The 16,650-nt window shown below is 38.9% G+C and overlaps 1 protein-coding gene across 5 annotated transcripts in view; it reads right to left on the bottom strand.

Annotated features, from left to right (window-relative positions):
- Positions 1 to 16,650, bottom strand: part of LRCH3 (leucine rich repeats and calponin homology domain containing 3) — a 102,072-nt gene that overhangs the window by 20,110 nt on the left and 65,312 nt on the right. For 3 of the 5 annotated variants that reach the window (XM_054480579.2, XM_054480577.2, XM_063661394.1), the window contains 4 exons: positions 14,737 to 14,796; positions 8,641 to 8,712; positions 2,181 to 2,229; positions 1,426 to 1,533 (listed from right to left, as the gene is read on the bottom strand). In XM_054480579.2, coding sequence (XP_054336554.1) covers positions 1,426 to 1,533; positions 2,181 to 2,229; positions 8,641 to 8,712; positions 14,737 to 14,796 — 289 coding nt within the window. The remainder of the gene's footprint in view (positions 1 to 1,425; positions 1,534 to 2,180; positions 2,230 to 8,640; positions 8,713 to 14,736; positions 14,797 to 16,650) is intronic. The other 2 variants (XM_054480580.2, XM_054480578.2) reach the window with 1 other exon arrangement.

Raw genomic sequence — 16,650 nt, 5'->3', positions numbered from 1 at the left:
TGTATTTTTTTAAGAGATGGGGTTTTGCACAGGATGGTCTCGAACTCCTGAGCTCAAGTGATCCCACCTACCTCGGCCTCCCAAAGTGCCAGGATTACAGGCATGAGCCACCACGCCTGTATTTTTTAATTTTTTTTGAGACATAAGTTTCACACTGTCATCCATGCTGGAGTGCAGTGGCGCAATCTCAGCTCACTACAGCCTCCACCTCCAAGCCTCCCGAGTAGCTGGGATCACAGGCGCCCGCCACCATGCTCTGCCTCAGCCTCCCAAGTAGCTGGGATCACAGGCGCCCGCCACCATGCTCTGCCTCAGCCTCCCGAGTAGCTGGGATCACAGGCGCCCGCCACCATGCTCTGCCTCAGCCTCCCGAGTAGCTGGGACTACAGGCCAGGTTTTTTGAAACATGCATGGTCTTACTCTACCCCCCAGACTGGAGTATAGTGGCGCCATCTTGGCTCACTGCAACTTCTGCCTCCCAAGTTCAAGCAATTCTCCTGCCTCAGCCTGTTGCCACACCTGGCTAATTTTTGTATTTTTTCAGTACAGACGGGGTTACGCCATGTTGGCCAGGCTGGTCACGAGCTCCTGAACTGACGTGATCTGCTCGCCTTGGCCTCCCAAAGTGCTGGGATTTCAAGTGTGAGCCACCGTGCCCAGCCATTTTTTGTATTTTTAGTAGAGACAGGGTTTCGCCATGTTAGCCAGGCTGATCTCGAACTCCTGACCTCAAGTGATCTGCCTTCCTCGGCCTCCTAAAGCACTGGGATCACAGGCGTGAGCCACCACGCCTGATCTTATTTTTGTTTGTTTGTTTTTTTTAAGAGACAGAGTCTTGCTCTGTTGGCCAAGCTGGAGAACAGTGGTGCTTTTAATTATACCTCATTGTAACCCTGAACTCCTGGGCTCCAGCAATCCTCCCTGCCAGCTTCCCAAGTAGCTGGGACCACAGGCACACACCACCATGACAAAAGTTATTTTTGACTTGAAATGTTTGTTTCCACTCCCAGGTAACTTCTTTGGGGACCAGGGAGAAATTTGTCATTATTAACTAGAAGAACATGAGACTTTAAGTAGATTTTTAAAAAATTATTGTTTTAAGAAAACAGCTTTTATCAATAGAAAAATGTGAAAAAAGAGTTCATTACCAAGACAAAGAACATTCTCTAAAGCCTTGAAAGAGCATTTTATTTGTTCAAACACTCTATAACCTGCTTTTAGGTGGTACTAAGAAACTTTCTAATTCAAACAAATTCAGATAAGATCTTCCTGCTTTGGTATCAGTGAGATCACAGACACATGCTTTTGCCAAGCTGATAGCTTTGTTTTATACTATATGTATAAGTTTAAAAGCATCCGTCTAACAGCTAGCATCATTGTGTAAACCTCCCCTCGCCCCTGGCTTTTAAAATCACCACCACCTACCTTTGTTGGTTTCTGCCCTGACACCTGCTCGGAAAAGGAAGCTTTCAGGGCGCTGAGGCTGATTTCTCTGGATAGCAGCAGGAAAAGAATATGCAGGGGAATGATGAACTAAATTAGCATGAAAAATAAAATGAGATTAAAGGAGATGAAAAGAAAATATAATAGCAGACATACAAGTTACAAAAGTAGCAAGTAAAAAATAAAATTAAACATGGCAATGATATAAAATAATTCTATTTAATAATGAAAAGTCTGGTACAGAAAATAATCATGAGAGCAGGAGGACTGCTTGTATGTATTTTACATTGTCATGTTATTTATGGTGTATCAATAAAGGCGGAATGAATGTTAACATATTGAACAGTCTCCTGCAGACCTACGGCTGTTGTTCACTTATTCATATCAAATGGCTGACTAGCTGAGCAACCAATTTAATTTAAAAATGGGAAAGAAAAACAACCCAGTGGTTTCCAATTCTGTATCTGATTTCTATCTCAGAAAAAGCAGCCACAGCTCTCTAACAAGTAATTTAGGAAAATCTTGGTAAAAAATTATAATCTTAGCCGGGTGCTGTGGCTTACATCTGTAATCCCACCACTTTGAGAGAACAAGGCAGGAGGATCCCTTGAGCCCAGGAGTTTGAGACCACCCTGGTCAACACAGAAAGGCCTTGTCTCTATTTATTATTATTTTTTAAATAAAAAAATTAAGAATTATAATCCTGATGTGGTTAATTGCACCTTTGTGTCTATTACCTGTTTCTGTTGTAGGTGAACTTAATAGAGCATTAGGTCTGTCATCACTCTGTGGAGAAACAGACATATATCAATAATTGTTATTCAAGAAGAAATACTTCCTACTTTTATGGCAATTTTGAAATTATGAAAGACAAAAATCAGGTAACTCTCCTTCACGATTAAGTCTAGAGATGAGAATTTGGGCCAGGTGCGGTGGCTCATGCCTGTAATCCCAGTACTTTAGGAGGCTGAGGTGGGAGGATTACTTGAGAGTAGGAGTTGAGACCAGCCTAGGCAACATAGCGAGACCTGGTCAGGCATGGTGGTGTGCTCCTGTAGAGGCTGAAGAGGGAAGGTTGCTTGAGCCTAGGAATTAAAGACTGCAGTGAGCTATGATTGTGCCACTGCACTCCAGCCTGGGTGACAGAGGGAGACTCTTTCTCTCCCTCTCTCTCTCTCTTTGAGACAGGGTCTCACTCTTGTCGCCCACGCTAGATTGCAATGGCATGCTCTCCCAGGCTCAGGTGATCCTTCTACCTCAGCCTCCCAAGTAGTTGAGACTATAGGCGCACATCACCATGCCCAGTTAATTTTTGCATTTTTTGTAGAGACAGTGTCTTGCCATGTTAGCCAGGTTAGTCTCAACCTCCTGAGCTCAAGCAATGCACCCACCTCAGCCTCCCAAAGTGCCGGATTATAGGCATGAGCTACCGTGCCTGGCCTGACTCCCTCTTTAAAAAAAAAAAAAAAAGAAGAAGAAGAAAAAGAAATGAGGATTTGGTGAAATGAATTAATTCTATATTTTAAAAGCCAAGTTTTTTTTTTTTTGAGATGGAGTTTAGCTCTTATTGCCCAGGCTGGAGTGCAATGGCACGATCGCAGCTCACCACAACCTCTGCCTCCCGGGTTCAAGCAATTCTCCTGCCTCAGCCTCCCAAATAGCTGGGATTACAGGCATGCAACACCATACCCAGCCAATTTTTTTGTATTTTTATTAGAGATGGGGTTTCTCCATGTTAGTCAGGCTGTTCTCGAACTCCCAACCTCAGGTGATTCGCCTGCCTCGGCCTCCCAAAGTGCTGGGATTACAGGCATGAGCCACCACGCCCGGCTTTTTTTTTTTTTTTTTTTGAGATGGAATCTCGCTCTTGTTGCCTAGGATAGAGTGCAATGGAGCAATCTCGGCTCACCACAACCTCTGCCTTTCGGGTTCAAGTGATTCTCCTGCCTCAGCCTCCCGAGTAGCTGGGATTACAGGCATGTGACACCACACCCGGCTAATTTTGTATTTTTAGTAGAGACAGGGTTTCTCCATGTTGGTCAGGCTGGTCTCAAACTCCCAACCCTCAGGTGATCCACCTGCCTTGACCTCCCAAAGTGCTGGGATTATAGGCATGAGCCACTGCGCCCGGCCTAGTTGTGTTTATATAAAGACAGTCCATTATTTAACAAGCTCTTCCTAAGACTATGAAAAATGATCATCCTAAGACAGAAAATGTTACTGGGAAATATATGAGAAAGAAAAAGCAACATTTTATTTTCTAATAATATTTCTCCACAATAGTTTCTAAAGTACTTTTTTCTCTGGAGAATAAAATTTAATATTTTTAAAAAGTAATATAGGTTTCCTAATTTCAGTTAGGAAAGAAGATGTTTAAGAGATGATAGATATATTTTCTACACTAGTATTTGAGTCCAAGACATTTTCAATTCATTGACCAAAAGAACTGTAAAAAGGAGGAAGAACTAGCTAAACAGTTACAAAGCTTACCTAAAGAAAGGGAAATGTAGTTAAGCTAATTTACAAAGAAATGTTGGTTGACTAGGTTAAAGATGTTGAAGACTTGGCAGGGGAGTGCAATTAAGAAAAGCTAGAATAGGCCGGGCGCGATGGGTCACATCTGTAATCCCAACACTTTGGGAGGCTGAGGTGGGTGGATCATGTGGTCAAGAGATTGAGACCATCCTGGCCAACATGGTGAAACCCCGTCTCTACTAAAAATAAAAAAATTAGCTGGGCGTGGTGACGGGCACCTGTAGTCCCAGCTACTTGGGAGGCTGAGGCAGGAGAATCACTTGAACAAGGAGGCGGAGGCTGCAGTGAGCCGAGATGGCGCCACTGCCTTCCAGCCTGGGCAACAGAGCGAGACTCCGTCTCAAAATAAATAAATAAATAAATAAATAAAAGAAAAGCTAGAATAACATTAATAGTTTTTTAGGCCTTGACATCTAATTGCCTTGAAATATAATCTAAATATATTATAACTTTATGATACGACTAAGGCACATTTCTGGACATAATGACTCTAAAACTAACACAAACATACAAATCTGCTCCCATACTTTCCCCACCATTGGTTTCAATATTTTCAGAACTCTTACATCGCTACTTACAGTTGGGTCAGATAAATGATGACAAATAATTTTAACTGCTAAAAATAAATAAATAAATAAATAAACCAAGGCCATATGTTGAGAAAATTCTCAAGACTCAGCTGGAGACAATTTTCTGGTAACAATTCCTTAGTTTGATATCACAGATTGAGAACTAAGATTTACACAGTGAGCTGAGCTCGTGAGTAAGGCAGTGTGTTCACATCTTAAGTGGAAAAGACATGTTCATCGGGTTTATAGATGCAAGTAAACTAAGTTCTGGGTGTTGAGAAAAAATGGAAATTTAAATAAGAAATTTAATTCAAACAAGAGTAAAAGAAACTGGTAAAAGGAATGAACAGGTAAATGAGGCAAAAGCCAGATATCTTTACAAGGAAGTAAAAGACTATTTTTATTTTCAAGGGCTGTGAATAAGTAGAAAGTTGGTTAAACAAAGACATGTTCAAGGACCAATAATACAAAAAGAGAAACATTCAAGGTAGAGGTTATTCTAGACATGGAGGAAAAAATATTTTCAAAAATTTAAAAAACACTTCTTAACAGGACATAGACTAGAAATTTAAAAGTATTAAGGAATAAAGGGAGAAAGTTAACAGGCAACTTTATGAGATGAGAAGAGCTGAAACAACAATGAAGGGCAGCGAACGTTCTCTCCTTCAGTTTGAAACAGCAACAGGCCCGGCGCAGTGGCTCACACCTATAATCCCAACACTTTGGGAGGCAGAGGTGGGCGGATTGCCTGAGGTCAGGAGTTTGAAACCAGCCTGGCCAACGTGGTAAAATCCCATCTCTACTAAAAATACAAAAATTAGCTGGGCGTGGTGGCATGCGCCTGTAATCGCAGCTACTACTCGGGAGGCTGAGGCAAGAGAATCACTTGAAACTGGGAGGCGGAGGTTTGTAGTGAGCCGAGATCTCACCAGTGCACTCCAGCCTGAGCGACAGAGCAAGAAGTCCATCTCAAAGGAAAAACAAACAAACAAAAAGAAACAGCAACAGATAATACACAACTGGGTATGATGAAAACAAAGCCAGAAGAGAGGAGACTTGTAAAAATGGTTTCTGAAATGTATTTTTATTAAAGCTATAAATCTAAGTGACTTGCATTCTAGGATATTAAAATCATTAGCTTAAATCACTGTGAGGCCATTAACTACATTTGGGAACTCTTGAAAAACTGGAGAGCAAAAAAAAAGGTTAAGAAATAATCTCTCACTAGAGAATTTAGGCCAATGGAAAGAAAAAAAAAACCCAGAAACTGATATAAACTCAACTTTTAAGCCTGGCTAAGCAATAAAAGAAATAAATTCATAAGTATAATGTATAATTGCTGTGAAAGTAATAGAGATACTAAAAAATAAAGAATAAATCTTCTAAAATAATCATTTGACAGTACAGCAGGTCGGATAGAAAAAAAAGACTTATCTATCTTAAATCTAGTGAAGTTTTACATTTAACCTCACATGACAGTCACTGTAGAACAAGACGCTGTGGTCTGTCTGGGCCACACAACTTTGGCACAGTCAAAACAACTCTCAGTTATGACTCTGAATAAGCCACAATGCCCAAAGGTGTTCATGGAGTACAACAAATTAACTTCTCTCCCATACATCTAGAATAGTGCCAGTTATGGACCTTCCTTGAGATCATTTTGAAAAAAAGTTGCTGAAATAATTTTCTGTGTTGTTCCAATAAGGATCCCAGACGAGAACGGCTAGCAAAGGATTAACATAGAAGAGAATTATAAAGTTTTTTCAGGAGGCATCCTGGTACGTAGGGCATGTTCAACAATAACCAGAGGAGGTTTCTCAGATTTACAGTTGTTATAAAGTTGAGGTTATTAGCCGGGCTTGGTGGCGGGCACCTGTAATCCTAGCTACTTGGGAGGCTGAGGCAGGAGAATCGCTTTAAACCCAGGAGGCAGAGGTTGCAGTGAGCCGAGATCGTGCCATTGCACTCTAACCTGAGCAACAAGAGCAAAACTCCGTCTCAAAAAAAAAAAAAAAAAAAAAAGTTGGGGTCAGCATTTAAAAAAGCAGAATGCAGACAGACTAAACCGAGGGTTACCAGAGGCTGCGAAGGGTAGTGGGAGGGTGGTGGAAGGAAATGGGGATAGTTAATGGGTCCAAAAAAAAATAAAAAGAATAAGATCCAGCATTTGACAGTACAAAATGGTCATCATAGTCAATAATTTAATTGTACATTTAAAAATAACTAAAGGAGTATAATTGGATTGTTTGTAACACAAAGGAGAAATGCTTGAGGTGATGGATAGCCCATTGACCTGATAGAATTATTATGCACTGCACACCTATACAAAACACCTCATGAACCCCATATACACACTTACTATGTACCCACAAAAATTAAAAACTAAAAAAAAAGGGCATGATACAAGCATTCGGTTTTAATGTTTTTAGAGACACAGTCTTGCACTGTCCCAGGCTGGGGTACAGTGGTGTGATCACAGCTCACTGCAGCCTTGAGTTCCTGGCCTCAATTGTATTCCCCCTCGGGCTACCAACACTGGGATTACAGGTGTGAGCCAGTGTGCCTGGCTCAATGCAACAATTTGAAAGTATTCTGGTACATGAGACAAGTAAAAATATTCAAACAGCAAAATTAAATATTCAGGAAAAAATAATACAACACGTGGAAAATAACTGTCATTTAGAAGTTGAAGGAGGTTGGGCGCAGTGGCTGACACCCAGCACTTTGGGAGGCTGAGGCAGGATGATCTCTTGAGTCCAGGATTTTGAGACCAGCCTGGGCAATATAGTGAGACCTTGTCTCTACAAAAACTTAAAAAATTAGCCAGGCATGGTGGTGCGCATCTGTATTCCCAGCTACTCAGGAGGCTAGAGTGGGAGGATCCAGCCCGGGAGACAGAGCAAGACCCTGTCTCAACACATAAAAGAGGTGTGACTAAAACATTTGAGAATTGCAGCGGATACTGAGCAAAATGAAGACCAAAAATTTAAAAATCACCCTAAATGAGCAAGCTCTAACGAGGGATGTATTTCTAGTTGTGGACCGCGAAGCCAGAATGCAGGGCAGAGAACTTGTGAAAATTCATTAAAGATTAACAGTCTGGGAAAGGCATGTAAAAGGATCTGAGTTTATTTAGGAAGAAGCTAAGGATGGCATCATAATTGTTTTTAAATTCTTACCTTAAAAAAAAATTGTATTTTGTGTAAAAAAAAAAAAAAAAAAAAGGGATTCTTACATTAAAAAATGCTAAATAACTAGAAAATCTCCACTCTGGAAAGAAAAGAAGTATAAACCATAGCAGGACAGTTGTAAGTTAGACAGAGGTCTTCTTGACAGTGAGGATTGTTGATCATTTTTTACATATCCAGTGATAACAAATATGGAATTACCACTCCTAGAGGACTTCAAAAAATAAAATACTACAGGTTCTAAATTTTTAGAGTTTAGATTAAATTTTTCCAGAAGGTGGAATGTATCATCTCTTATGACATTATTGCTGATTAAAAAGCAGGGGTTTGCGATTTTTTTTCTTATAGGGCCAGACTGTACATATTTTAGGTTTGTAGGTATAGGATCTTGGTCACAATTATTCCACCTCAGCTGTTTACTGTGCAAGCAGCCACAGGCAATGCATAAACAAAAGGGACTGGCTATATAAAAATAAAGCTTTATTTATAAAAACAAGTGGCCTAGGGGCCATAGTTGGTTGACCCCTACTGTAGAAGGTTTTGGTAGTGACAGTTTTTTTGGACTCAAATTATTTTGCATGCACATTAGACAACAGAGTTAATTCAACATTATATACTAATCAAAGTGAAATAATAACTCACAAGAAAAACACCTTTGATAAAAAAATCAGAATGACACATCAAACAGAATCTGAAAACAAAGAATTAATGTGAGCTCTATGACTATCGCTAGCATCATAAAACTTTCAAAAAATGTCAAGGGAAATCCATGTTAAACAGTTTCATCAACAGGTATATTTATGCGATCCTATATTTCAGATTGTTGGATCAATTCACCGAAAAATTCAAGACTTTATATCCACTTCCTCCCCAACTTCCTGGTGAATTACAATAACAAGAGATACCTTACGAGGCGTGAAGGCAGAAGAATGAGGCAGGGTAGCAGCACAGCCCACTTGATTCAACCCTGACAGCGACTACATTTCAAATGAGAAAGAGAAGAAACAGAAGGCAGCATTTATGTTAGCAAATGTCAGGCAGGCAGATCTGACTAGTGAAATGAGAAAAGGAAAGGTTACTGACAATCTTTCAAATGGTTTACTAAGCTACTGACAGGGCAGGAAGAGAATATTTGGGGGACAAAAACCCATGGACACAGTTTTTCCACTTGTATAATTCAGGATAGTCTCAATACCTCATGCCACATTAATCAAGAAATGAGAGGCATGATTTATGAAAAATGATTTTATGCGGAAATAAAACAGAACATCAACATTTTTAGCATAGTAGCCTTGAAACTAATGAGTTCTGTTCCTATGATGGGGGATTTTAACCAAGCAGAACTGGCATGAATAAAAACAATGTTTTTTCAACATTAATCCAAATTAGATATATTATAATTAGGACATGAGGATTCTGCATCAACCTGATGCAGGAGGAATTGGCATTTCATCTCTGCCTCTGTGAAACTCCTAATGACTATAAGAGGGGAAGGTGGAATTTCCGTTTTCTTCGAATCCTTTATCTTTCACCAACCAACATAACAACTGGTTAGATGTATTAGAGATATAGTTGGATTGTATATATATAATTATTGTCAATTAAAAGGAAAAAATTTTAAAGTATTTATTATATAGAATTTTGATTACAGGTAAGAGGTGCTCAAAACATGACAATTTTTCTCATTTGCCACATGGAGAGTGGAAATCAGAGAAGACAATACTTTCACAAAGAGCCCTGGATAAGGTTTTACCTATTAAAACAACAAAATGCCAAGAGCTTAAAAATAGTGAAGTCTTTACAAGTAATTTTTAAAAATTTAAACTAGGAACATAAATTTCTAAACTATGAGATAAATGAACAAGAAAACAAACGGGTGTTTAGGAAAAGGTATGTATATGGTCAATAAAATAAATACAACTGTATTTTTAATGAGAATTAACATTTTTATTTGACAAAAGCAGCATGTAACACACAATGTATTACATGTATCACAAAATCTATCTTAAGGCAGCAAATACTGAAGATAAAAATATACCAAAGAGCAAAACTGTGACAATGGTAATACACTGTGTATGCTTCTGGGGTTTAGATTTCCTGGGCCTGCTTTTTAATCAAAGGTACTGGAACTACTGCCAATGTCAAATACAAAAACGAAAACTAGGAGTGGAGGAAGAAGAGGTAAAATGAGCCTCATATTCTTTTAAAATGAGACCTGATATAGACGAAAGCAACAGGAGCTTGAAGCGTAGCCCGAAGAGAATGTCGGTGTAACTGATACTAGCAGGAGCTTGAGGGGTAGCCCGAAGAGAACGTCAGTGTAACTGATACTAGCAGGAGCTTGAGGGGTAGCCCGAAGAGAACGTCAGTGTAACTGATACTAGCAGGAGCTTGAGGGGTAGCCCGAAGAGAACATCAGTGTAACTGATACTAGCAGGAGCTTGAGGGGCAGCCCGAAGACAATGTCAGTGTAAACTGATATTAACAGGAGTTTGAGGGGTAGCCGAAAGAGAATGTCAGTGTAACTGATATTAATAGGAGCTTGAGGGGCGGCCCGAAGACAATGTCACTGTAAACTGGTATTAGCTGTTATAAATCTTTATTTCAAATCGTAAGTTTCAAGGTCTTTAAATCAAATTCAGCATTTACCTTACGATATCGTTCATCAGACCTTTTCATCACGAAACAATTTAATAATCAGTAGATGCACAGAATTTATATGTTCATTCAGGAAATATTTACTGAGCACCTAATATATCCCAGGAACTGTGGTAGGGATGGAGTGTATTAAGGTATATTAAGACAAAATAGAATATCCTTGTGTTCATGAAGCTTATAGTCTAGTAGTCCAACAGAAAAGAGATAATAAAAGAATAAACAAGCTGGGCACGGTGGCTCATGCCTGTAATCTCAGCACTTTGGGAGGCTGGGGCAGGAGGATTGCTTGAGCCCTGGAGTTAGAGACCAGCCTGGGCAACACAGTGAGACCCTGACTACAAAAAAAAAAAAAATTAGCCACGTGTGGTGCATGCACCTGTAGTCCCAGCTACTCAGGAGGCTGATGCTTCAAGGAACCATGTTCATGCCACTGCACTCCACCCTCGGCAACAGAGGGAGACTCTGTCTCAAAATAATTAAATAAATAAACAAAAATAAAAAATAAAGTAAAATTAAATTAAAAAATAAAAATAAAAATAATAAACACCCAAATAAAACTACCATGATAAAAAAATTACTGTGACAACAGTAATAAACTATGTATGCTTCCTGGGCCTCCTTTTCATCACATGTACTGGAGCTCCTGTCAGTTTATTTCACTGTCAAACTGTGGGCTGCTTTAAGGGTAGTGGGCTGCAGAAAAGTCATGTTAAAGATGCGACATTTAAACAAATACCTGATAGATGAGTAGGAATTAATCCAGGGGTATATGCAGGGAGGGAAGGGCATTCTATGTAAAAGAAACAGCATTTGCAAAGGTCTGAGATGGAAAAGGGCTTATGATATTTGAAGAGTTGGAAACAATGCTGGTATAGCACAAGCCCAGAGAGGAGACTGGAGAGGGAGGCAGTAGAGCACGAAGGAGCTTCGAGGCCACGCTCAGACTTCACTCTAAGCAACAGGAGCCTTCTGAAGCATAGTTTTGATAATATGAGGTTTTATTTAAAATACGACTCTTTTTGCAGTGTTGGGTTGGACACTATTTGGCAGACAAAGAAATGTGAGATGTGCTTTTAAAGGTCATCAAACTTAGAAGAAATGCCTTGCTTTTAAAGGCCATCTAATTTGGAGGATCAGATATGAATACTGATAACTAAAACTTAAGTGAATGTGTTTTGACAAACAGCCAAAGGGAATTTCAAGTTACACACTAAGGGGATTTTGCTGCTGTTGTTTTTCTAAATTCCACTGTTTTGTTGACAAAAAAGTCTTGGCACTCAGACTTACACCGCTTACTATGCGTGTTATTAAACCTTCAGTTTCCTAAATGGTTTTCAGTTTCAATATGGTGTTTAATGCAGGTTCTCCCATCAGCCAGACAGATGTGGATTCCCAGCCTTGCACTTACTATCTATGGGACCTTGGACAAGTTGCATTCTGGGCCTCAGTAATCATTTGTAAAAAGGTGTTAAGTTTAACCTTCACTCTTAAGGTTGTTGCGAGGAGTAAATGAGATAATTTTGGTAAGTGTTTGGATCGTTGGAGGCTCTCAATATTTGTCTACATTTTTAACTTATTATTCGCTTCTTAGGCCAATTCACTTAAACTAAAACTCTAGAGTGTGATGATTGTATTCACCTATAAGACCCCCCAGTTAAAAGGTGCTTTATCCATCTCAAAGGAAATGAAGGTTGCGGAATACACAGCAATGTGAACAGACCATGGAAGCTGATGTAACAGGAAAGTCATGCTGAGGCATGCAGCTCACGCAGCAGGATGCACCCTGGCAGCAGTTACTAGCACTGTAGATACTAGACTTCCGAATGTACTACTATGAAAACAATCACATAAAACATGATGGGGAAAGAAATTCTAGAAATGGTTAGAATTCTTTCGCAAGGCTAATAAGACTTTAAATCAACCTTCCATCTTATACTTATTTTGAGCTGATGAAACACGCAATAAAGTAAACCAGTGCTAAACACGATCAGCAGTTAATGTTTCCTTGGGTTTAAAAAGTGAACATGAAGGAATAATCTTCAGCTGTAAGTATTTAAAACCAAAGTGAAGGATTTTCAGTAGCTGAAAATACATCATAAAATTGGATGCCAAATATACAGCTGTGCAATCGGTGTCATGAGTCACCTTAACATACAGGTGACCCATGAGCCGAATTAATGATTAATAAAGTAAGTGCTCCTGGAATTAGACACATTTAAAACATGAATATTGTTATGCCTCTGTTCCCAGCACACACAAAGCCAATATGGTTCTCAATGCAAATGTTTTCCTTTTGGTGGCAATGACAAAGATATGAGCTGCAGAACTTTGAAACACTGGGTCAATCACAAAGGGTCACGTGGGAAAATGGTTTAGTTCTTCATAAAGCATTTAGTAATGATGCTCATCATGTTTGATGGTATTTAGGTAGTTTCTGAATAAAAAGTACAACAGCTATCCTTTAACCTCTAAACACAGAAATGTAAAACTCCGTTTTGTGCAAACTCTCACCACTAACAAGGTACTATCATCAGTCTGCTGAGACCTTCTGGATGGGAAGGGGCACTGGAGAGGTAGAGAAAAATGAAGCCATGTCAAAAACAAACTACGCACACGTGTGACGTATTTCACGAATACACACACAAGGAAAGAGACATATTAAGACACACTTTTGAAGATGCTGACATAGAGGACGACATTCACAATCATCTGGAATTCATGCATTGTAACAGTCAGTAAGTTGGTTCTGAGTACTGATCTTCTCTCAGAGTTTAAACAACTTCAAATACGATCTTATTGCCTAAAACCTTACAAAGCAAGGAGGGAACAGAAAGCTGGAGAGAGATGTAACAATAACATAAAGAACCTGTAGTCATTTAGTGAGCCAGTGACAAACAAGAAGCCCAGAGTCATAATTTCTAGTCTAAGTATCTCTTCATTTTCTTTCTTAAGCAAAATGAAAAGTACAATTACAATTTTTAGAACTGTTTATGTTATTTTCCTGTGGAGCTTTAGTTTTCTTGAGAATGAATTACTTGAAAACAATCATCAAGAAGGAAATATTGGGGTAAAAAAGAAAACACACATTAAATTTATCAAACTTTGGTTGTCGAAAATGTGTTAGAATTATTACCAGGTGAAGAAAAGACAAGTGAACATGCTGGAGCCAATCTTTGAGGTGTTATACAAATATATAATGTTCTAACATAAAAAAACAGTAGTAGTTCTATGTCAGATAAAAGTTTTTAAAAACCTTTATAATGGACAATTGAAAACATTTCAAACAATACACTTTTCCATACCAGAAACTCTTGTGCTTTAAAAACACTGAAAAGTGTTGCTTGTAAAGCCCCATGTGTTAGGTTTTCAAATAACTTATTTTATGAAAAGCAAAGTCAAAATTCACATGAAACAACGCTTTTATGCATTTTTCAAGGAGGTAATGATCATAAATTGAAAAAAACTGGGTCAGGCGCAGTGGCTCACGCCTGTAATTCCAGCACTTTGGGAGGCCGAGGCAGGCGGATTATGAGGTCAGGAGTTCGAGACCAGCCTGACCAACACAGTGAAACCCCGTCTCTACCGAAAATACAAAAATTAGCCGGGCGTGGTGGTGCACACCTGTAGTCCCAGCCACTCGGGAGGCTGAGGCAGGAGAATCACTTGAACCCGGGAGTCGGAGGTTGCAGTGAGCCAATATCGTGCCACTGCACTCCAGCCTGGGTGACGAGGTGATACTTTGTCTCAAAAAAAAAAAAAAAAAAAAAAAAAGAAAAAAAAAAACTGGAAGGTTTTTAAAGGGAAAATGGTTAATGAGAAAGCCGACTACAATAAAAACATTTAGTAAGCTTCATTTTAACAGATCAAAATAGGTGTGTAGATTTTTAAAAGGTTAAGTGATTTATTTTCTGTTAATCTGTAGGAAAAATGAACTATTTGACATTATAAAATAAGTGTTATCACTGATAGCACAGAATCTGAAATCCTATGTAAGAGTCTTTTTTTGTTTAGTAACCACTCCATTTACCTGTACCAGGTAAAGCTCCCAGGACTCCACACACAACGCTTCAAAAGTGGAGGAGAGGGGGACGGTGCCTCTGGTGGGGGTCAGGGAGGGAAATATCATCTCTAGATGGATGTGTATAGCTGAAAAAAGCCTTGATCTATAGATTCTAGTAAACTCCTTGGCTTGTATCATCTCCCTCATAAGGAGAATTTTGTGAGGGGGGAAAAAGAAAAATGGCAATATTCTGAGCACTAAAAACATGATAATTACATGTAAACATTTCATTTCCATTGCAAAAATAATCAACTCCAAAGAAAAGGAGATTACATCAACTTACCTCACCATCTACGCCATCTAGGAGCGGCTGCTGTTTTTGTGGACTTTGTGATGCTTTTTGCTATATAACCCCAAAACCCCCCAAAAAAGGAAGTTGGTTAGAGCCTGGAACACTGCAAATAACAAATTCTATTTACTAAAATAATCACTCACATTAATTTTTTTACCTCTTGTATATAGCATTTTTCTAGATTTACTAGTTAGAAAATGTTTAGATAGAAATTTTAAAAACTATACATATATCTACACAAACACATTTGCAATCAGAATATTGACCTCTTACTCGATGAACTTATTCCCTCCCTCTATTGGCTTCAGTATCACTCGAATGCTCATAACTTTAGCTAGAAGCAAATCTCAGGTTTGTGTTTTCAACTGTCTATGGAAACTCTCTACTTGGAAACCCCACTCCACCTCATATTTGACACATTCAAAAACAAACTCACAATGTCCCATACTAACTGGCTATTTTCTCCAACATGTGATGTCTAATAATCTAATAATAACATTACAGCATCGGTGTGGTCCCTGCTTTACAACGTGCTCTACTGTATGTCACTGTGCACACAGTATTTCAGTGATTCTTCTACTGTGTGAGATAAAATATCATCATCACATTCATTCAGAGATGAGAAAATCGAGAAGAGAGGCTATGTGGCACGTGCAAGGTCTCCGAGTTCGTAAGCAGCATAACTGGTTCGGGCCTGCCTTCCGACTGCAGAGCCTGCATTCTTTCCACAATGTTAGACCCTCATTTGAAACCATTCTTTCAGCCTCCAAACCTTGCTTTGGGAGCTTCTTTTTTTTCACCCTCTTCAGTGATTTATTCACCATCTGTGATTTATTCACCATCTCTCTTATAGGTAATTCAGCAAATCCATTTTATTATACTAATAGGGGATATAGCATCTACCATACTAGTATTAAGCATTAGGTATATCCATAATTCTGAGACAGTTAATATTTAATAGTTAAATATCACACACAGGAGGAACCTAACAGCATAAAATGGCTCAGTAACTTTCTGAAAGTCAAGCGCACAGTGAGTGGCAAAGCTGGACTGAAATTCAGATATTTCTGAATTTAGGCTCTTGTCACTGTGCAATACTGCTGACCCTTAGGACCCTTAGAAACCACCTGGTTTTTAGGCCTTATTTTGCACCCCAGTCTAACTATTGCAATTTCTTTCTTCTTCATTTTCCTCTTTCTAGTCTCTTTCTTCCTAACCAATTCTAACGCAAGTCAATTAGTTTTTCAGAAGTCTCTCTCTCCTCATGTTTTTTCCTGCTTTGAAACTCAGCATTCTCTTTTACTTAATAGATCAAGAACCACTAATTTGACATTTAATCAAGACTCTCTACAAGTTGACTATCTCTTACTGGGTGTGTGACTTCTATAGAAGGCAAACTGAGTGAGTTAATTTATGCAAAACACATAGAACAGCACTTAAGATTCAGTGTTAACCATTATCACCGAGAGGCAGCATAGACTGTGCTCACAGAATAGGCTTTGGAGCCAAGCTGCCTTGTTCTAATCACAGGATTTTAATCCTGCCACTTCCTGAGTATTTAATCTTAGTAAACTGTTATTCTCTCTGAGCGTGTTTCCTTGTTCATAAAAAGAAAAAATGGTACCTAAAGAGATTGTTGGGAGAATTAAATGAGTAAATATATATAATGTACTTAAAATAGTGCCTAGTACATAATAAGCATTCAATAAGTATTATTATCATCATCTCAATAATTCATTTTTCCCATAAGTCTTCAATACAAACTCTCTAGGCCAGCTGGTATTTCCTGCAAGTGCCATTATTTTAAAGCTACAAATCATACAAGGCCATTCCCAGCTCCCATCCTGTTTAGATTTCCTCAGCCTAGAACGAACCCCCCTTTACACCATCATCCAGTCTTTTCTT

Source organism: Pongo pygmaeus, chromosome 2 (genome assembly GCF_028885625.2).
Source record: "Pongo pygmaeus isolate AG05252 chromosome 2, NHGRI_mPonPyg2-v2.0_pri, whole genome shotgun sequence".
Lineage (NCBI taxonomy): Eukaryota > Metazoa > Chordata > Mammalia > Primates > Hominidae > Pongo > Pongo pygmaeus.
This window is presented reverse-complemented; position numbering and strand designations above follow the sequence as displayed.